The 22893-nt window shown below is 38.5% G+C and overlaps 1 protein-coding gene across 1 annotated transcript in view; it reads right to left on the bottom strand.

The window, feature by feature from the left end:
• Nucleotides 1–1787: 1787 nt before the first annotated feature.
• The window catches only part of LONRF2 (LON peptidase N-terminal domain and ring finger 2), a 207110-nt gene continuing 186004 nt past the window's right edge, over nt 1788–22893 (bottom strand). The window contains exons 11-12 of the mRNA XM_053707682.1: nt 12599–12748; nt 1788–4185 (exon numbers count right to left, since the gene is read on the bottom strand). Coding sequence (XP_053563657.1) covers nt 4027–4185; nt 12599–12748 — 309 coding nt within the window. The 3' untranslated portion in view covers nt 1788–4026. The remainder of the gene's footprint in view (nt 4186–12598; nt 12749–22893) is intronic.

Genomic DNA, 22893 nt, shown 5'->3' with positions numbered 1-22893 from the left:
ACAAAGATTTATCAGCATCAACCTCTGAGACAGAAACCTCTGAACCAGAAGAACCATTATCAGTATCAGAATGATGATGTTCATTTAAAAATTCATCTGAAAAAAGAGAAGTTTTAAAAGACTTTTATGTAAACTAGAAGGAGAAATAACAGACATAGCCTTCTAAATGGATTTAAAAAATAAAATCTCTTATGTTTATCAGGAACACTCTGAAAATTAAATGTTGACGGAACAGCAACAGGTAATATAACAGTACTAAAGGAAATTTTATCTGCATTAATAAGTTTGTCATGACATGCAATACAAACAACAGCTGGAGAAACAGATACCAAAAATTTATAGCAGATACACTTAGCTTGGTAGCTCCAGCCCCGGGCAGTGATTTTCCTGAAGTATCTTCTGACTCAGTTGCAACGTGGAACATCTTGCAATATGTAATAGAAAAAACAACATATAAAGCAAATTGATCAAAATCCTTAAATGACAGTTTCAGGAATGGGAAAAAAAATGCCAGTGAACAAGCTTCTAGCAACCAGAAGCAATAAATAATGAGACTTAAATAATGTGGAGACAAAAGCGACACCCATATTTTTTTAGCGCCAAACAAGACGCCCACATTATTTGGCGCCTAAATGCTTTTGGCGCCAAAAATGACGCCACATCCGGAACGCCGACATTTTTGGCGCAAAATAACGTCAAAAAAATGACGCAACTTCCGGCGACACGTATGACGCCGGAAACGGGAAATAATTTTTGCGCCAAAAAAGTCCGCGCCAAGAATGACGCAATAAAATGAAGCATTTTCAGCCCCCGCGAGCCTAACAGCCCACAGGGAAAAAAGAGTCAAATTTTTGAAGGTAAGAAAAAATGATTAATTCAAATGCATTATCCCAAATATGAAACTGACTGTCTGAAAAATAAGGAAAGTTGAACATTCTGAGTCAAGGCAAATAAATGTTTGAATACATATATTTAGAACTTTATAAACAAAGTGCCCAACCATAGCTTAGAGTGTCACAGAAAATAAGATTTACTTACCCCAGGACACTCATCTACATGTTTGTAGAAAGCCAAACCAGTACTGAAACGAGAATCAGCAGAGGTAATGGTAAATATAAGAGTATATCGTCGATCTGAAAAGGGAGGTAAGAGATGAATCTCTACGACCGATAACAGAGAACCTATGAAATAGACCCCGTAGAAGGAGATCACTGCATTCAAATAGGCAATACTCTCCTCACATCCCTCTGACATTCACTGCACGCTGAGAGGAAAACCGGGCTCCAACTTGCTGCGGAGCGCATATCAACGTAGAATCTAGCACAAACTTACTTCACCACCTCCATCGGAGGCAAAGTTTGTAAAAACTGAATTGTGGGTGTGGTGAGGGGTGTATTTATAGGCATTTTAAGGTTTGGGAAACTTTGCCCCTCCTGGTAGGAATGTATATCCCATACGTCACTAGCTCATGGACTCTTGCTAATTACATGAAAGAAATGATCAACGCTGTGTACCGAATTAACATAAAAGATAAAGTTAAATATGTTAAGGGCGATTTAGTTAATAAATAAAGTGGTTATTACAATGTATAATTCGATTTCAACACTATTTTAAAGACAGAAACATACATGTGCCCCTGTATATTTAAGGAAAGTTTGGTTTGCAACATATATAATATAAGCTGTTAAAGTAATTGTAAATATTTTTTCAGTGACAGAAACAATGTGCAAAACACCAACACAGTTCTGTTAATATAAGATCAACGTCACATACACACATCACAAATGTTTGTAGACAGAACACATTTTCAATTTATTTACTGTTAATGGGATTTGTAGATCATTTTTGAGAAATGTGGCCAATTGATTATCCTACAAGAAAATTCATGGAGCATTCGTTAGCAAATTATATTGCTTTTGGTAATAAATGACACTGACAAAAGATTCTATTCCAAATACATACTACACTCAAGTTAACATGTTTAGGCATTGTGAATGACTGTCTAGATAAGCTTCCAATACAATCACGGCCGCCTGAAAATTTGGTTGATAACATGTCCACAGAGATGAAAAGCCAACTCATGTAAGTAGAAGTTCATACCACACTTAGCACATATGTGAAATCCTGGTACAACTGTGCATTGCCCTAGTTCATTTTAATGATGTATCCAATTACAATGTTTACGGAGGCATAGTTTTCTAATTTATAAGAACATTCCTACATTGTTTTATTTGGATGTAAAGAACAGACTTGCATTATTAAAGACAAAGTTATTCTTCAATATTCTCTTCCAAACAATCGTCCTGGAAGACATCTGGATATCTTTTGATGATCTCAGTAAAGACTTTTCATATTCAGAAGCAATGTTGTAATTGTCCACATAATGGAATATTCCATTGGATGTTTAAACTTCCAGACTATTGGAAAAGTAAGAGCAATGAGTCTCTTGCAAACGGACGATGGTAAATCCAGTTATTTATGAAGCAGTACTTTTAGCATTTAGCATTAAGCCAGTTATAGCTTTTAGATATATTTACAGACAAAGGCTCAAGCATCTTCAGGACAGGCACATAGTGATGTAAAATGCTGGTTTCTGAAATGTTCTTTAAGTTCATAACTAAATATTTATCACTGAAATTATTCTGGAAAAGCCATGATAACAAAATATAATCTTGCATACCAAGGCATAATCACTAGAGGAAGAGGGAGAGATGACAGTTATAGTGATATAACATCGCCATTGAGCAATTATTGACTGAAAAGTAACAATATGCCTACCTGAATAATACTTCATTTAATATACTTCAAAGAGACCTAAAGTCCGCCTTGTATTTGTATTGCCTCTGGATTAGTATTCATGCATTATGTAAACTTGATAGGGTTCAAATTTACGGGTTTCCACAACGGGGTTGTTTCTGTGTGGTACATATGCTACTTAGTAGGTTTCTTGTTGAAGATTGTCCTATAATAACAGCTGTGTTCAAGAAACCATCTTATTTTCTGGAAGTCATTACGGTTGCCATTATAGTCTGCACCAATGATGAATCATTTCTATACTGTAATCGCACTAAGACACTACCAGTGTGGACTTCCAGTTAGCGTGTTCATGGTGCGCTTTCTATCATTTAGTACTCCATCACTAAATCATTTCACAGGACTAAATGACTATAAAAACTATAACACAAACCCCTTTCTGCTACAGAGATTTAAGGTACGCAGTAAAACACACACACATTATATATATATATATATATATATATATATATATATATACACACATATACACACACATACACACACACATACAAAATCTTTATAAGCATTTTAACAAATTTTGTTAGATACGGTACTGATGGCACACAATAGCTTCATGTAATTTTACATGAATGATTCTCGTTTGACTTATTTACACTTATTAGTATAAATACCCATTCAACATAAACCGAGATAAAACTTAAAACAAACCTATTTTGGTTTGTAATAGCCTGTACCATATATGTGAGAGGAATGTTTTATATGTCCCCTGAAAAGAGGTAACCTGATGTATGTTGATATCATAACAGCAGTTTTACTCATTACAGTTCACCTGATATTTTTAATTTGCAATTCATTTATATATACACACACACACATTAGAACATAGTTATGACTCTGATGGTTGAATTGGTAAAATTGTTAATTAAAATGATCTCTCCCAATTCCAGTATGTGATTTAGCCCTTATTTAGTTACATACGTTTAGTTCTTTATGCATCTGAGATGTAGGATTCCTGTTTGTAGTAAGGCACTTCAGGGTCTTGCTTACCAGCAGTTCACCTTTTTAAAGGTGGGAAAATCTGATGGCAATCAAGCTCCTGCTATGCGCCAGGACGCAAGGTGACAGAAAAACCAGGTAGAAATGTTGCTCATTCATTGACACTGCATGGTATCTTCAAAGAACAATTTAAAATCACACACAATGTCCACAAAGTGTTAATCAGTGCAAAAGCAAAAAAATAATAGTCATAGTCCCAGAGTAAAACTTTTGTCATCTGGGTCTTTTACGGGTGACAAATATTAAGATGCGTCTTATGGCAAGCAAACGATCTTTGAGAGATGTCATGGCCAGGATTGTCAACTGGGCCCTGCTTTCAAGTGGCAAGACTGCCAACATCCACCAACACCAGGCTGGACCACTTGGATGAGTCTGAAAGGGAAGAGGAAATTTGTGAGAGTTGTTGGGAGAAAAAAAAATATTTTACATTATGCTTTTTTTTTCTCTATTTTTTTTTTTTTATTATTATAATGCATGACCTTGTTCATTTATAGCTATACGAAATATGACCGGTATACAGCTAGGCCCATAGAAATAATTAAATGGGCTTAAAAGTGAAAAAAAAACAATGCTCTACGGTGTTAGAGCATTTTGTTATCAACACACCTATGTATTTAACTCCTACAAAGCCATTAAATGCATAGTTAAACTCAGCTCCAGAGCATCAATGCACTACTGAGAGCTAGCTGATCACATTTTAGGACCAACTTATCAAGAGACATTCCAGATATGGAGATAAATTGTGCAAAAACATAATTTATGTAAGAACTTACCTGATAAATTCATTTCTTTCATATTAGCAAGAGTCCATGAGCTAGTGACGTATGGGATATACATTCCTCCCAGGAGGGGCAAAGTTTCCCAAACCTCAAAATGCCTATAAATACACCCCTCACCACACCCACAAATCAGTTTAACGAATAGCCAAGAAGTGGGGTGATAAGAAAAAAGTGCGAAAGCATATAAAATAAGGAATTGGAATAATTGTGCTTTATACAAAAAAATCATAACCACCACAAAAAGGGTGGGCCTCATGGACTCTTGCTAATATGAAAGAAATTAATTTATCAGGTAAGTTCTTACATAAATTATGTTTTCTTTCATGTAATTAGCAAGAGTCCATGAGCTAGTGACGTATGGGATAATGACTACCCAAGATGTGGATCTTTCCACGCAAGAGTCACTAGAGAGGGAGGGATAAAATAAAGACAGCCAATTCCTGCTGAAAATAATCCAAACCCAAAATAAAGTTTAATGAAAACATAAGCAGAAGATTTAAACTGAAACCACTGCCTGAAGTACTTTTCTACCAAAAACTGCTTCAGAAGAAGAAAACACATCAAAATGGTAGAATTTAGTAAAAGTATGCAAAGAGGACCAAGTTGCTGCTTTGCAAATCTGATCAACCGAAGCTTCATTCCTAAACGCCCAGGAAGTAGAAACTGACCTAGTAGAATGAGCTGTAATCCTTTGAGGCGGAGTTTTACCCGACTCAACATAGGCATGATGAATTAAAGATTTCAACCAAGATGCCAAAGAAATGGCAGAAGCTTTTTGGCCTTTTCTAGAACCGGAAAAGATAACAAATAGACTAGAAGTCTTTCGGAAAGATTTAGTAGCTTCAACATAATATTTCAAAGCTCTAACAACATCCAAAGAATGCAACGATTTCTCCTTAGAATTCTTAGGATTAGGACATAATGAAGGAACCACAATTTCTCTACTAATGTTGTTGGAATTCACAACCTTAGGTAAAAATTGAAAAGAAGTTCGCAACACCGCCTTATCCTGATGAAAAATCAGAAAAGGAGACTCACAAGAAAGAGCAGATAATTCAGAGACTCTTCTGGCAGAAGAGATCGCCAAAAGGAACAAAACTTTCCAAGAAAGTAATTTAATGTCCAAAGAATGCATGGGTTCAAAAGGAGGAGCTTGAAGAGCCCCCAGAACCAAATTCAAACTCCAAGGAGGAGAAATTGACTTAATGACAGGTTTTATACGAACCAAAGCTTGTACAAAACAATGAATATCAGGAAGATTAGCAATCTTTCTGTGAAAAAGAACAGAAAGAGCAGAGATTTGTCCTTTCAAGGAACTTGCGGACAAACCTTTATCTAAACCATCCTGAAGAAACTGTAAAATTCTCGGTATTCTAAAAGAATGCCAAGAAAAATGATGAGAAAGACACCAAGAAATATAAGTCTTCCAGACTCTATAATATATCTCTCTAGATACAGATTTACGAGCCTGTAACATAGTATTAATCACAGAGTCAGAGAAACCTCTTTGACCAAGAATCAAGCGTTCAATCTCCATACCTTTAAATTTAAGGATTTGAGATCCTGATGGAAAAAAGGACCTTGCGACAGAAGGTCTGGTCTTAACGGAAGAGTCCACGGTTGGCAAGAGGCCATCCGGACAAGATCCGCATACCAAAACCTGTGAGGCCATGCCGGAGCTACCAGCAGAACAAACGAGCATTCCTTCAGAATCTTGGAGATTACTCTTGGAAGAAGAACTAGAGGCGGAAAGATATAGGCAGGATGATACTTCCAAGGAAGTGATAATGCATCCACTGCCTCCGCCTGAGGATCCCGGGATCTGGACAGATACCTGGGAAGTTTCTTGTTTAGATGAGACGCCATCAGATCTATTTCTGGAAGTTCCCACATTTGAACAATCTGAAGAAATACCTCTGGGTGAAGAGACCATTCGCCCGGATGCAACGTTTGGCGACAGATAATCCGCTTCCCAATTGTCTATACCTGGGATATGAACCGCAGAGATTAGACAGGAGCTGGATTCCGCCCAAACCAGAATTCGAGATACTTCTTTCATAGCCAGAGGACTGTGAGTCCCTCCTTGATGATTGATGTATGCCACAGTTGTGACATTGTCTGTCTGAAAACAAATGAACGATTCTCTCTTCAGAAGAGGCCAAGACTGAAGAGCTCTGAAAATTGCACGGAGTTCCAAAATATTGATCGGTAATCTCACCTCCTGAGATTCCCAAACTCCTTGTGCCGTCAGAGATCCCCACACAGCTCCCCAACCTGTAAGACTTGCATCTGTTGAAATTACAGTCCAGGTCGGAAGAACAAAAGAAGCCCCCTGAATTAAACGATGGTGATCTGTCCACCACGTCAGAGAGTGTCGTACAATTGGTTTTAAAGATATTAATTGAGATATCTTTGTGTAATCCCTGCACCATTGATTCAGCATACAGAGCTGAAGAGGTCGCATGTGAAAACGAGCAAAGGGGATCGCGTCCGATGCAGCAGTCATAAGACCCAGAATTTCCATGCATAAGGCTACCGAAGGGAATGATTGTGACTGAAGGTTTCGACAAGCTGAAATCAATTTTAGACGTCTCTTGTCTGTCAAAAACAGAGTCATGGACACTGAATCTATCTGGAAACCCAGAAAGGTTACCCTTGTCTGAGGAATCAATTAACTTTTTAGTGAATTGATCCTCCAACCATGATCTTGAAGAAACAACACAAGTCGATTCGTATGAGATTCTGCTAAATGTAAAGACTGAGCAAGTACCAAGATATCGTCCAAATAAGGAAATACCACAATACCCTGTTCTCTGATTACAGACAGAAGGGCACCGAGAACCTTTGTAAAAATTCTTGGAGCTGTAGCTAGGCCAAACGGCAGAGCCACAAACTGGTAATGCTTGTCCAGGAAAGAGAATCTCAGGAACTGATAGTGATCTGGATGAATCGGAATATGCAGATATGCATCCTGTAAATCTATTGTGGACATATAATGCCCTTGCTGAACAAAAGGCAAGATAGTCCTTACAGTTACCATTTTGAATGTTGGTATCCTTACATAACGATTCAATATTTTTAGATCCAGAACTGGTCTGAAGGAATTCTCCTTCTTTGGTACAATGAAGAGATTCGAATAAAACCCCAGCCCCTGTTCCAGAACTGGAACTGGCATAATTACTCCAGCCAACTCTAGATCTGAAACACATTTCAGAAATGCTTGAGCTTTCACTGGATTTACTGGGACACGGGAAAGAAAAAATCTCTTTGCAGGAGGTCTTATCTTGAAACCAATTCTGTACCCTTCTGAAACGATGTTCTGAATCCAAAGATTGTGAACAGAATTGATCCAAATTTCTTTGAAAAAACGTAACCTGCCCCCTACCAGCTGAGCTGGAATGAGGGCCGCACCTTCATGTGGACTTAGAAACTGGCTTTGCTTTTCTAGAAGGCTTAGATTTATTCCAGACTGGAGATGGTTTCCAAACTGAAACTGCTCCTGAGGATGAAGGATCAGGCTTTTGTTCTTTGTTGAAACGAAAGGAACGAAAACGATTATTAGCCCTGTTTTTACCCTTAGATTTTTTATCCTGTGGTAAAAAAGTTCCTTTCCCACCAGTAACAGTTGAGATAATAGAATCCAACTGAGAACCAAATAATTTGTTACCCTGGAAAGAAAGGGAAAGTAGAGTTGATTTAGAAGACATATCAGCATTCCAAGTTTTAAGCCATAAAGCTCTTCTAGCTAAAATAGCTAGAGACATAAACCTGACATCAACTCTGATAATATCAAAAATGGCATCACAGATAAAATTATTAGCATGTTGAAGAAGAATAATAATATTATGAGAATCATGATCTGTTACTTGTTGCGCTAAAGTTTCCAACCAGAAAGTTGAAGCTGCAGCAACATCAGCCAATGATATAGCAGGTCTAAGAAGATTACCTGAACACAGATAAGCTTTTCTTAGAAAGGATTCAATTTTCCTATCTAAAGGATCCTTAAACGAAGTACCATCTGCCGTAGGAATAGTAGTACGTTTAGCAAGGGTAGAAATAGCCCCATCAACTTTAGGGATTTTGTCCCAAAATTCTAATCTGTCAGACGGCACAGGATATAATTGCTTAAAACGTTTAGAAGGAGTAAATGAATTACCCAAATTATTCCACTCTCTGGAAATTACTTCAGAAATAGCACCAGGAACAGGAAAAACTTCTGGAATAACCACAGGAGATTTAAAGACCTTATCTAAACGTTTAGATTTAGTATCAAGAGGACCAGAATCCTCAATTTCTAAAGCAATTAGTACTTCTTTAAGTAAAGAACGAATAAATTCCATTTTAAATAAATATGAAGATTTATCAGCATCAACCTCTGAGACAGAATCCTCTGAACCAGAAGAGTCATTAGAATCAGAATGATGATGTTCATTTAAAAATTCATCTGTATAAAGAGAAGTTTTAAAAGATTTTTTATGTTTACTAGAAGGAGGAATAACAGACATAGCTTTCTTGATGGATTCAGAAACAAAATCTCTTATGTTATCAGGAACACTCTGAACATTAGATGTTGATGGAACTGCAACAGGTAATGGTACTTTACTAAAGGAAATATTATCTGCATTAACAAGTTTGTCATGACAATTAATACAAACAACAGCTGGAGGAACAGCTACCAAAAGTTTACAGCAGATACACTTAGCTTTGGTAGTTCCAGCACCAGACAGCGATTTTCCTGAAGTATCTTCTGACTCAGATGCAACGTGAGACATCTTGCAATATGTAAGAGAAAAAACAACATATAAAGCAAAATTGATCAAATTCCTTAAATGACAGTTTCAGGAATGGGAAAAATGCCAAGGAACAAGCTTCTAGCAACCAGAAGCAATGAAAAATGAGACTTAAATAATGTGGAGACAAAAGCGACGCCCATATTTTTTTAGCGCCAAATAAGACGCCCACATTATTTGGCACCTAAATGCTTTTGGCGCCAAAAATGACGCCACATCCGGAACGCCGACATCTTTGGCGCAAAAGAACGTCAAAAAATGACGCAACTTCCGGCGACACGTATGACGCCCGAAACAGAAAAGATTTTTTGCGCCAAAAAAGTCCGCGCCAAGAATGACGCAATAAAATGAAGCATTTTCAGCCCCCGCGAGTCTAACAGCCCACAGGGAAAAAAAGTCAAATTTTTTAAGGTAAGAAAAATGATTGATTCAAATGCATTATCCCAAATATGAAACTGACTGTCTGAAAATAAGGAATGTTGAACATCCTGAGTCAAGGCAAATAAATGTTTGAATACATATATTTAGAACTTTATTAAAAAAGTGCCCAACCATAGCTTAGAGTGTCACAGAAAATAAGACTTACTTACCCCAGGACACTCATCTACATGTTTGTAGAAAGCCAAACCAGTACTGAAACGAAAATCAGCAGAGGTAATGGTATATATATATAAGAGTATATCGTCGATCTGAAAAGGGAGTAAGAGATGAATCTCTACGACCGATAACAGAGAACCTATGAAATAGACCCCGTAGAAGGAGATCATTGAATTCAAACAGGCAATACTCTCCTCACATCCCTCTGACATTCACTGCACGCTGAGAGGAAAACCGGGCTCCAACCTGCTGCGGAGCGCATATCAACGTAGATCTAGCACAAACTTACTTCACCACCTCCATTGGAGGCAAAGTTTGTAAAACTGATTTGTGGGTGTGGTGAGGGGTGTATTTATAGGCATTTTGAGGTTTGGGAAACTTTGCCCCTCCTGGTAGGAATGTATATCCCATACGTCACTAGCTCATGGACTCTTGCTAATTACATGAAAGAAATGTTTTTTTTTAAAGTATAAGATTGTAATGTAGTTATCACTTCTCCACATCCAGAACCTTAAATAGTGAGATTAACAGCTCTCAATCTAAAATGTGCTATTCTAAAATTATTTGAAGGACCTTGATGTACTGGTGAGATTTCTTAGCTAATCTCGTCTCATAAGAGAGTTTTAGATCACCTGTCCCATTTAGTGAGCCCATGACTAGAGGAATGTGTGTGCAGCCACTAAAAACCATCTCTGCTCCTAGATCTTACCTAGGTGTGCTTTTCAAAAAAGGATAACGAAGGTTAAAGAATATATGATAATAAAAGTAAATTGGAAAGTCTCTTAAAATTGCATGCTCTATCTTTATATGACAGTTTCATGTTGACTTTCATCTCCATTTAACCTCAGGTAAATGGCTTGGGCACAATTCTTTTTTTTTTTCTCCCAAAGATTACGTCACAAGTATCCACTATAATGTATATTAAAATGCATCTTATTTATAAAAACCCAAGACATATTATAAACTATAAATAGTGAAAAAATGAAGACCAGTAACTTTGAATTTAGTTTAAAACTTTTCTCCTTGATAACTTAAGTTTTGTTTTGTACTGAAGGAGAATACACACAACCAAGTAAATGTAAGGAGAGAGAGAGAGCACGCTAGTGAGAGAGAGAGCACGCGAGCGAGAGCAGAGAGCGAGCAAGCGAGAGCAGAGAGCGCAGAGATGTTATGCCTGATGAAACAGGCCTTTCTAGTGCAGAGAAACGCGTTGTATGATAAGGGGGATACCTGGATACCCTCTTGCCCACTGTTTGTTGTTTTTATATTTGCTTTTTAAATAAATACATGTTTTTTTAACAAACGCAAGCTCAGTGGAATTACCTCACTTGTTTGAGTCTACCTGACACTAATTGGATCATAGACTCTCACGCTGTCCTGCACTTATATTGGAACTACAAAGAACCTGGAGTGGGCGAGCTGATACGCCTCCTGAATTCTATCAGTCTGCACCTACCAGCACATAGGTGTGCTTGGTATAAATGTAAGTACCCATTTGGCATTTTTAATACACTTGACATTTTTTTTAGTTGATCTGCACATGTGGTGCCCTTTTGTTTATTTCCCATTTCCAGTGTACAGGAATCTTCTGGAGTGGGTGAGCTGATGCGCCCATAAGTACAACAGCCGTTATCTACTAGCACATTAGCTTGCTCCTACGATATGCGAGTATCCATTTGGCTTGTCTAGACCACTGTGCCTATATACTTGTTTGGTGGTTCTACACATGAGGCGCCCCGTTCTCTTTTTTTATCTACACTAGCGTGTTCGTTTGTATTGGTCTGTGTGGTGCCCTTCTGCTGATCGTTATTCTTATTAAGTACTTTGTGATTTCTGGAACTCAATATTCTCTTTTTAATCTAAGTTTTAATACACACACTGGTTCATATACATTTTTAATAATGACAATTAAATGTTAAGTTTTATTTCATCTCCATAGTTGGTGGTTTCCCCGCCATCACTTTTGCTCGTATTATACATTCTTTTGAGTGCTCTAGTTTTGTCCACCTCTCTCTCTCTTTCTTTCTTTTTTGCTTGATGTATCTTTGGACATTGAGCACCCCCTACGATCCTTATAGTTATGGTAATTTTTCCAATATAATCTATATTGGACCTGATTATTGGTATTGAACTCACAGTGGGGTTTAATGGAAATATCCTTTCCCTAATCATTAATGATTTTGAAAGAGCATGCAATTTTTAACAACTTTCCGGTTTACTTCTATTATCTAAATTGCTTCATTCTCTTTATATCCTGTGTTGTAAAGCATATCTAAATAGGCTAAGTAGCCCGCTGATTGGTGGCTGCACATAGATGCCTCATGTGATTGGCTCACCCATGTGCATTGCTATTTCTTCAACAAAGGATATGTAATGAATTAATCAAATTAGATAATTGAAGTAAATTGGAATGTTGTTTAAAATTGTATTCTCTATCTGAATCATGAAATAAATATTTTGGGTTTCATATCAGTTTAAGACTGTCCAGCACACTAAATAACTCATCATACAGATGCATTCATTTCCATGGCTTCCTCCTCGTCACTCTGAGCCAAAGCTCTTGCGGCTCTCTACTCACAGCTAATCCCTTCATCCGCAGATTTGGAAATATGCTCTTACCTGTGGCTCGGATTCCTTGCTTGGCATTGAGCCAAAGTGGCTAAGAATTTGTGCTTTCATGTTTTCCTTGAGGGAAGTAAACCAGGCTAAAGCTTGATCATATACAGAATTATGCAGCATGAGAAGTTCTTCATATTCCTGTCCTTCCACCTGGGTACAATGAAATAAAACTTGATAGATTAATATTTTTATTCCATAGCATACAAAGTAACATGCACAGTACATTAAATTTAGAGTCTTCTTCTATCCAATAAAACATTTAAAATTAAATCTACAAATTTGTAACACAACCTATACTAAATGTCAAATATATATATAAAAAAACACTTTAAAAAAGAACATTTGCTAATAATAAAGTAATTTATGTACTGATAATACAAATAATAAATCCAATGAACATGCCCATAAGTATTAATAGGATATAGCAGTATCTTTTTTTTTTTATAACATTTATTTATTTCCAACAGAGAGTACAATCAAATGAAGATTCCACCTTTACATACCACACAGGGTCAGGTGTAACAGCAACAGAAAAGCATTAAACAAAAATAAACATACAAAACAGAAAAAAGAAAAAAAGGAAATACTTTTCCATAAGTACATTGACTAACTGGGAAGAAAATACTCTCAAATAGCAAAAATTGTACAAAGTGTTGGATTTTTACGAAACTAGTTAGAACACTATAAACCATGCCCACATACTGCCCATTCATACGAAAAAAAGAAAAAAAAAAAAAAAAAGAGAAGGAAGGGGAACTCTCAAAATTCTCTCTCAATAGTCTCAATCTTCGAGTTATCTTATATCCCACCAATACACTTCAACTTATATTTCTCTATAGTTAGTTATCCAAGCATGTGGAAAAAGATCTAGGGCTACAAAATCCATAAAAGAGCTAGAAGACAAGAATGGCGTCAGGATAACTTTTTGTATAGCTAAGGGGTATGATTTAATAATCGGGAGCCAGCCTGCTATAAAAGTTTTTATTCTCTTTTCTGATATAGTTTCTAAATGAACTATAATCGGGAGCCAGCCTGCTATAAAAGTTTTTATTCTCTTTTCTGATATAGTTTCTAAATGAACTGACTCATATATAATTTGAGTTTGAATCTCTTGAAAGATCTGAGATAATCCCGGAACTGTAGAGTCTTTCCAATGTTTAAGAATTTGATATCTAACAGCTAGTATAATGGTAATTAAAGTGTGGACATAAAAGCCCCTATTGCCGGGGACATCTAACCAGATTATCTCATCAAGTGACAGAGTGATAGTTGACTTGTACTGTATATTAAACCAATATTCCACCTTACGCCACAGTTGTATAATTTTTGGGCAATACCAAAACATATGTAGAATATCAGCCTTGGTTTTATTGCAGCGGGGACAAGTCCCGTTGCAGATAGAATAAAACTTAGCTAGTCTTATAGGGGAAATATAATAATTATTAATAAGTTTTACATGAGATTCTCTCCAACTCCTAGGAATTTCACATTTTTTTACATTTATCAAGCTACGTTGAATTTTAGCGAGATCAATTGAAGGAAATAAGGGAGTCCAAGATAATATTTTATCTAAAAACAATAATGATTGTTTAGAAAGCATAATATCATACATAAGAGAAATAGACAGGTTTCCTAATGCAAATTTTTGAAAACATAGATTGAAATCCGACCATGCATTCAATTTACTCATGTCCCACTTACGTGTATTAATAAAATGACGCACCTGTAGGTAAGCAAAGAAGTTAGATCTAGGTAGATAAAAACGTTGAGAAAGAATCCCATAGGAAACAAATTGCCCATCTTGAGGCAGGATCTGACAGATATATTTGAGCTCTTTTTCAGCCCACTCTCTAAATACAAATTGTTTAAGCCCGGGAGAAAATTGAGGGTTTCCCCTGATCGGTAGAAATGCCGAAAATGAATAATCTATTTCCAAACTTGTACAGCACTTCTGCCAGGCCGCCACAATATTTCTAATAGAGATTAGAGACATTATCTTAGTTGGTAAAAGATGTATAGGACAATGTAATATCGCTTTCAAAGCACAAGGAGAAACCATATAAGTCTCCATCTCTATAGATGACACTAATTCTTTTTCAACAATCCAATCCACCGCTGTTTTAGCTAGACAAACCCAATTGTATAATTTAAAGTTAGGAAGCGCAAGGCCTGCTGCTTCAAAGCTTTGCATAAGTCTATCTAGGGAGATACGAGCTTTCCTGTTATTCCAAATAAATTTGGAACAGCAGGAGTATAATTTACGCAAATCCTTGTTAAGAATAAAAAGCGGAAGATTCTGAAGGGGATAAAGTAAGCGAGGAAAAATAAATGTCTTTATTAGATTAACGCAAGCCGTAATAGATAGTGGAAATGTCTTCCATAACTCCAAGTCCGCTATAACCTTAACCTGAAGAGGTTCAGCCGATACCAGTTTTTCGGATTTTTATGTAATAATATACCTAAATATGTTACTGCTTCAACCTCTTTAAATGGATGGTCTTGTAAACTATTTCTGGATTTATTAATAATTTCACTTTTGTTAAAATTTATTTTATAACCCGCAAATGAACTGAACTCATCTAAACATTGTAATGTAGTTGGGATTGAATAGGAGGAATTCTTTAAAAATATCAGTAAATCATCTGCATACAGCAGGATCTTAAGAGTATAGGAGCCCATACTGATTCCCTCTAAAACATTTCTTAGACGAATAGCTAAGGGTTCCAACGCCAAGTTAAATAAGAGGGGGGACAACGAGCAACACTGCCTTGTTCCACGTCCTAGAATGATTTTTTGAGAGAGCTGACCATTAACAATAAGAAACGAGATTGGATTTCTATAAATTTTCTGAATAAATTGCAAGAATTGATTCTTAAAGCCGAATTCCTGTAGTACTCTAACTAAATGGGCCCAAGAGATAGCATCGAATGCCTTTTCAGCATCTAAAGAAAGAATCGCACAATCATTTATCAAGTTCTTTTTTTCCTTCTCATTTAAATACTGACAATAATCCAGAAAAGTCACTATTTTCCTTACATTCTTAATGGATGTCCTAGATCTCATAAAACCGGTTTGATCTGTATGAATAATGTTGCCAAGCAGAAGGGAAAGCCTATCAGATATAATAGCCATCAAAATTTTATAATCTGTGTTCAGCACAGATATGGGCCTGTAAGAGGATGGTTCTTCCGGATTTTTACCTTTTTTTAAGAATTAACGTAATATTGGTGGCTGAAAAGTAAGAAGAGATGGAACTATCCGACTGGAAATATCTATTAAACAACCTTTCCAATATAGGAATGATTTCTGGGGCTAATATCCTATAAAATTCTAACGGAAGGGAATCTGGGCCAGGAGCCTTATTTAATCGCATCTTGTCTACCATTTTTTTTTATTTCATCTGCCTCAATTGGAGCATTAAGAGATAGCAGATCCTCTTCCAGAATTTGAGGTAACTTTATTTTTGACCAAAATCTATCTTGTATATATACATTACTATCCTGACTAGAATATAGTTTCTGATAGTAAGTAAACAGAATTCTACTAATTTCCATTGAATCCGTATGGCATACATCATTTTCTTTCATAGCCAAAAACAGAATTTATGCTTACCTGATAAATTACTTTCTCCAACGGTGTGTCCGGTCCACGGCGTCATCCTTACTTGTGGGAATATCTCTTACCCAACAGGAAATGGCAAAGAGTCCCAGCAAAGCTGGCCATATAGTCCTTCCTAGGCTCCGCCCACCCCAGTCATTCGACCGACGGACAGGAGGAAAAATATAGGAGAAACCATATGGTACCGTGGTGACTGTAGTTAGAGAAAATAATTCATCAGACCTGATTAAAAAACCAGGGCGGGCCGTGGACCGGACACACCGTTGGAGAAAGAAATTTATCAGGTAAGCATAAATTCTGTTTTCTCCAACATTGGTGTGTCCGGTCCACGGCGTCATCCTTACTTGTGGGAACCAATACCAAAGCTTTAGGACACGGATGAAGGGAGGGAGCAAATCAGGTTACCTAAACGGAAGGCACCACGGCTTGCAAAACCTTTCTCCCAAAAATAGCCTCCGAAGAAGCAAAAGTATCAAATTTGTAAAATTTGGCAAAAGTGTGCAGTGAAGACCAAGTCGCTGCCTTACATATCTGATCAAGAGAAGCCTCGTTCTTGAAGGCCCATGTGGAAGCCACAGCCCTAGTGGAGTGAGCTGTGAGTCTTTCAGGAGGCTGCCGTCCGGCAGTCTCATAAGCCAATCGGATGATGCTTTTAAGCCAAAAGGAAAGAGAGGTAGAAGTTGCTTTTTGACCTCTCCTTTTACCAGAATAGACGACAAACAGAGAAGATGTTTGTCTGAACTCTTTTGTAGCTTCTAAGTAGAATTTTAGAGCACGGACTACATCTAAATTGTGTAGCAAACGTTCCTTCCTTGAAACTGGTTTCGGACACAAAGAAGGTAAAACTATCTCCTGGTTAATATTCTTGTTGGAAACAACCTTTGGAAGAAACCCAGGCTTAGTACGCAAAACAACCTTATCTGAATGGAACACCAGATAGGGCGGAGTACACTGCAGAGCAGATAACTCTGAAACTCTTCTAGCAGAAGAAATAGCAACCAAAAACAAAACTTTCCAAGATAATAACTTAATATCTATGGAATGTAGAGGTTCAAACGGAACCCCTTGAAGAACTGAAAGAACTAGATTTAGACTCCAGGGAGGAGTCAAAGGTCTGTAAACAGGTTTGATCCTAACCAGAGCCTGAACAAATGCTTGAACATCTGGCACAGCTGCCAGTCGTTTGTGTAGTAAGACAGATAAAGCTGAAATCTGTCCCTTTAGAGAACTAGCAGATAATCCTTTATCCAAACCTTCTTGCAGAAAGGAAAGAATCTTAGGAATTTTTATCTTATTCCATGGGAATCCCTTGGATTCACACCAACAGATATATCTTTTCCATATTTTATGGTAAATCTTTCTAGTTACCGGTTTTCTGGCCTGAACCAGAGTATCTATCACAGAATCTGAAAACCCACGCTTTGATAGAATCAAGCGTTCAATCTCCAAGCCGTCAGCTGGAAGGAGACCAGATTTGGATGTTCGAATGGACCCTGAACAAGAAGGTCCTGTCTCAAAGGTAGCTTCCATGGTGGAACCGATGACATATTCACCAGGTCTGCATACCAAGTCCTGCGTGGCCACGCAGGAGCTATCAAGATCACCGAGGCCCTCTCCTGTTTGATCCAGGCTACCAGCCTGGGAATGAGAGGAAACGGTGGAAACACATAAGCTAGGTTGAAGGTCCAAGGTGCTACTAGTGCATCCACTAGAGTCGCCTTGGGATCCCTGGATCTGGACCCGTAGCAAGGAACCTTGAAGTTCTGACGAGACGCCATCAGATCCATGTCTGGAATGCCCCATAATTGAGTCAACTGGGCAAAGATCTCCGGGTGGAGTTCCCACTCCCCCGAATGGAATGTCTGACGACTCAGATAATCCGCTTCCCAGTTTTCCACACCTGGGATGTGGATCGCAGATAGATGGCAGGAGTGATCCTCCGCCCATTGTATTATTTTGGTCACTTCTTTCATCGCTAGGGAACTCCTTGTTCCCCCCTGATGATTGATATACGCAACAGTCGTCATGTTGTCTGATTGGAATCTTATGAATCTGGCCTTTGCAAGCTGAGGCCAAGCCCTGAGAGCATTGAATATCGCTCTTAGTTCCAGAATGTTTATCGGGAGAAGAGACTCTTCCCGAGACCATAGTCCCTGAGCTTTCAGGGATTCCCAGACCGCGCCCCAGCCCACTAGACTGGCGTCGGTCTCTAGTGCCCAGGGATCCTGAACATCTCTTGCCCAAGCCTGAGCAAAGAGAGTCTGCCCCCTACTAGATCCGGTCCCGGATCGGGGGCTACTCCTTCATGCTGTTTTGTTAGCAGCAGCAGGCTTCTTGGCCTGCTTACCCTTGTTCCAGCCTTGCATAGGTTTCCAGGCTGGTTTGGGCTGTGAGGCATTACCCTCTTGCTTAGAGGATGCAGAATTAGAGGCCGGTCCGTTCCTGAAATTGCGAAAGGAACGAAAATTAGACTTATTCTTGGCCTTGAAAGGCCTATCTTGTGGAAGGGCGTGGCCCTTTCCCCCAGTGATGTCTGAGATAATCTCTTTCAATTCTGGCCCAAAGAGAGTTTTACCTTTGAAAGGGATGTTAAGCAATTTTGTCTTGGATGATACATCCGCTGACCAAGACTTAAGCCAAAGCACACTGCGCGCCACAATTGCAAACCCTGAATTTTTCGCCGCTAATCTAGCTAATTGCAAAGCGGCATCTAAAATAAAAGAGTTAGCCAACTTAAGTGCGTGAACTCTGTCCATAACCTCCTCATATGGAGTCTCTCTACTGAGCGACTTTTCTAGTTCCTCGAACCAGAACCACGCTGCTGTAGTTACAGGAACAATGCACGAAATGGGTTGTAGAAGGTAACCCTGCTGTACAAAAATCTTTTTAAGCAAACCTTCCAATTTTTTATCCATAGGATCTTTGAAAGCACAACTATCCTCGATAGGAATAGTAGTTCGCTTGTTTAGAGTAGAAACTGCCCCCTCGACCTTAGGGACTGTCTGCCATAAGTCCTTTCTGGGGTCGACCATAGGAAATAATTTCTTAAATATAGGGGGGGGAAAAAAAGGTATGCCGGGCTTCTCCCACTCCTTATTCACTATGTCCGCCACCCGCTTGGGTATAGGAAAAGCGTCGGGGTGCACCGGAACCTCTAGAAACTTGTCCATCTTGCATAATTTCTCTGGAATGACCAAGTTGTCACAATCATCCAGAGTAGATAACACCTCCTTAAGCAGTGCGCGGAGATGTTCTAATTTAAATTTAAATGTCACAACATCAGGTTCAGCTTGTTGAGAAATTTTTCCTGAATCTGAAATTTCCCCATCTGACAAAACCTCCCTCATGGCCATCAGCGCCCTCCTGCTCTTTAGTGTTTAAAGCAGAGCAATCGCGCTTTCTCTGATATGCAGGCATTTTGGATAAAATATTTGCTATGGAGTTATCCATTACAGCCGTCAATTGTTGCAATAATAAGCATTGGCGCGCTAGATGTACTAGGGGCCTCCTGCGTGGGCAAAACTGGTGTAGACACAGTAGGAGATGATGTAGTATCATGTCTACTCCCCTCATCTGAGGAATCATCTTGGGCAATTTCATTATCTGTGGCAGTACTGTCCTTACTTTGTTTGGACGCTATGGCACAATTATCACACAATTTTGAATGTCCAAATAAAGCAATCGATTTAGCCCATAAAAGTGTCTACCAGTTTTATAGCCCATATTAAGCCCTTTATTCTGTTTGAAACTAAGAAAATGGTTTACCGGTCCCCATGAGGGGAAATGACAGCCTTCCAGCATTACACAGTCTTGTTAGAAATATGACTAGTCATACCTTAAGCAGAAAAGTCTGCTAACTGTTTCCCCCAACTGAAGTTACTTCATCTCAACAGTCCTATGTGGAAACAGCAATCGATTTTAGTTACTGTCTGCTAAAATCATCTTCCTCTCACAAACAGAAATCTTCATCCTTTTCTGTTTCAGAGTAAATAGTACATACCAGCACTATTTTAAAATAACAAACTCTTGATAGTAGAATAAAAAAAACTACATTTAAACACCACATACTGTTAACCATCTCCGTGGAGATGTTGCCTGTGCAACGGCAAAGAGAATGACTGGGGTGGGCGGAGCCTAGGAGGGACTATATGGCCAGCTTTGCTGGGACTCTTTGCCATTTCCTGTTCGGGAAGAGATATTCCCACAAGGATGACGTCGTGGACCGGACACACCAATGTTGGAGAAATATAATTCTTTTTCTTTCTGTTTTTTATTAATTTTGCTAGATATTTAGTTGAATCGCCATAAAGACCTCTAAATTGACTGTTAATTTTTGATTCTTCAACTTGGGATTTCTGTTCTAAAAAAACATTTCTTTCTCTTCTCGCCTCCTGGTATTTATTCCAATTACTTATAGAACGCTCCTCGGAAAATTTTCTATAAGAGTTTCTAACCCTGTTAGATAATTTTAGTTCTCGAGCCCTAGCCTTTTTTTTACTATTTATTAGATAACTCAGTATAAGCAGTATCTTATAATACAGCTAAGGGTGTTAAGTGTGGGATTTCCATTGAAATATTTTCTTTCAAATTCACTAAAAACAGCTTTATGTGGTTTAATACAAAAAGTACAGGAATACAACATATATCAGTGTAGGTCTCTTATATATAGTTAAAAAGTCATAAGTGAATTAGAAGATGCTTTTACAACCAAATGACAATCCTTATAGGATTGCCACTAGTATTTCATTTGTTGATAAATGCATTTCTTCACACTTGTAGTAGAACTATATTCAGTGCAGGTCGACTACAATCTCCTAGCAAGAGAATTGAAGGGTGCTTCAGCTTTTTTAACATATACCCCCTAGCACCAGCTTACATACAGGTAAGCAAAACCCATAGAGAAAGAAGAAATGAGTGACTTTGAAAACAATTCTGAGGGTAAATGATCCTAATAAGAATATGAAGAAGTCGATTGATCTTGCACACAAAAGTATGGAGATTTTTTTTACAACTCCACAATTACGTCGGTCATCGACAATCTGGCCCCACCTACCATAGCTCGGAAATCATACATTTATCCTTAGTTCTGGCATACTCCTCTGACACGGTACCTACGCAGCTCGGAGTTCAGCTGACTTTCTTCACTATAAATTCATTTTGAACTCTTACTATTCTGCCCTTAATCTATATAAACAACATTACTTCTCTACTCTTATCTCTACTCTTTCTTTAAACCCAAAACATCTGTTCTCCACACGCAATACTCTTCTCCACCCATCCCCACTACAACTTCTCTCTCAGCTCAAGATTTTGCCAACTACTTCAACAACAAAATTGACTCCATCAGAAATGAAATTGGCTCGCAACATACTACCCCCCCCCAAAAGCTCACAATCATCCAAAACCCATATATCCAAAAATATAGCTCTTTGCCCCTGTTACAGAGGAAGAAGTTTCTGCCCTTATACTATCCTCTCACCTCACTACCTTTCCCCTCGACCCCATCCCCTCACAGCTACTCCCCTCCCTCTCTTCTACCCTTACCCCTATACTCACACACATCTTCAACCTCTCCCTCAGCACTGGTATATTTCTCTCATCTCAAACATGTACTGGTCACACCTATCCTCAAAAAGCCTTCTCTCGATCCAACCTCCCTATCCAACTACCACCCTATTTCCCTACTCCCTCTTGCCTCAAATCTTTTTGAAAAGCTAGTATATGCACGTCTATCCCATTTCCTTACATTAAACTCCCTTCTTGACAAACGGCAATCTGGATTTCACCCGCTACACTCCACAGAGACAGCAATTGTTAAGGTTACCAATGACCTACCTACAGCAAAATCCAAAGGCCACTTCTCTCTACTTAACCTCCTAGATCTGTCTGCAGCCTTTGATACTGTTGACCACCCTCTTTTGCTTCAAACCCTCCATTCCTTCAGCATCTGCGACACAGCTCCCTCATGGTTCTCTTTCTATCTGTCTAACTGTACCTTTAGTGTAGCCTTCTCTGGAACATCCTCTGCCCCGTTACCACTTTCTGTGGTATGGAAAGGCTCTGTCCTCTGTCCCCTCCTCAATCTACACGTCCTCGTTAGTTTCCTTAATAAAATCGCCCTGGTTTCATTATTTGTATGCCGATGACACCCAAATCTACCTCTCTGCACCAGAACTATCTCTGTCCTTGCTAACCCGTGTCACTAACGGTCTCTCTCATATCTCATCTTGGATGTCCTCTCACTACCTTAAGCTAAATCTCTACAAAACTGAGCTCCTTATTTTCCCCCTTCTTCCAAAATCACCACCAACCATTTCTCTATAACTGTTGATAACTCCATTACCCCAACCCCACATGCCCGATGTCTTGGGGTCACACTTGACTCAGATCTATCTTTCACTCCTCACATTCAGTCCTTGGCTAAAGCCTGCCACTTCCACCTTAAAAAAATCTCTAAAATTAGACATTTCCTTACACAAGACACAACTAAGGTCTCCCTAGCTGCCGCCTAGCTCCTTTACAATCCATAATGAATGCCTCTGCCAGGCTCATCTTCCTTACACGTCACTCTTCATCTGCTGCACCTCTCTGCCAATCCCTTCACTGGCTTCTTCTTGCCTCCAGGATTAAACACAAAATTCTCACTCTGACACACAAAGCCTTCAACTGCACTGCTC

This window comes from Bombina bombina, chromosome 3 (assembly GCF_027579735.1).
Source record: "Bombina bombina isolate aBomBom1 chromosome 3, aBomBom1.pri, whole genome shotgun sequence".
Lineage (NCBI taxonomy): Eukaryota > Metazoa > Chordata > Amphibia > Anura > Bombinatoridae > Bombina > Bombina bombina.
Note: the sequence above shows the minus strand (reverse complement) of the source record. Positions and strands in the feature narration are given on the sequence as shown.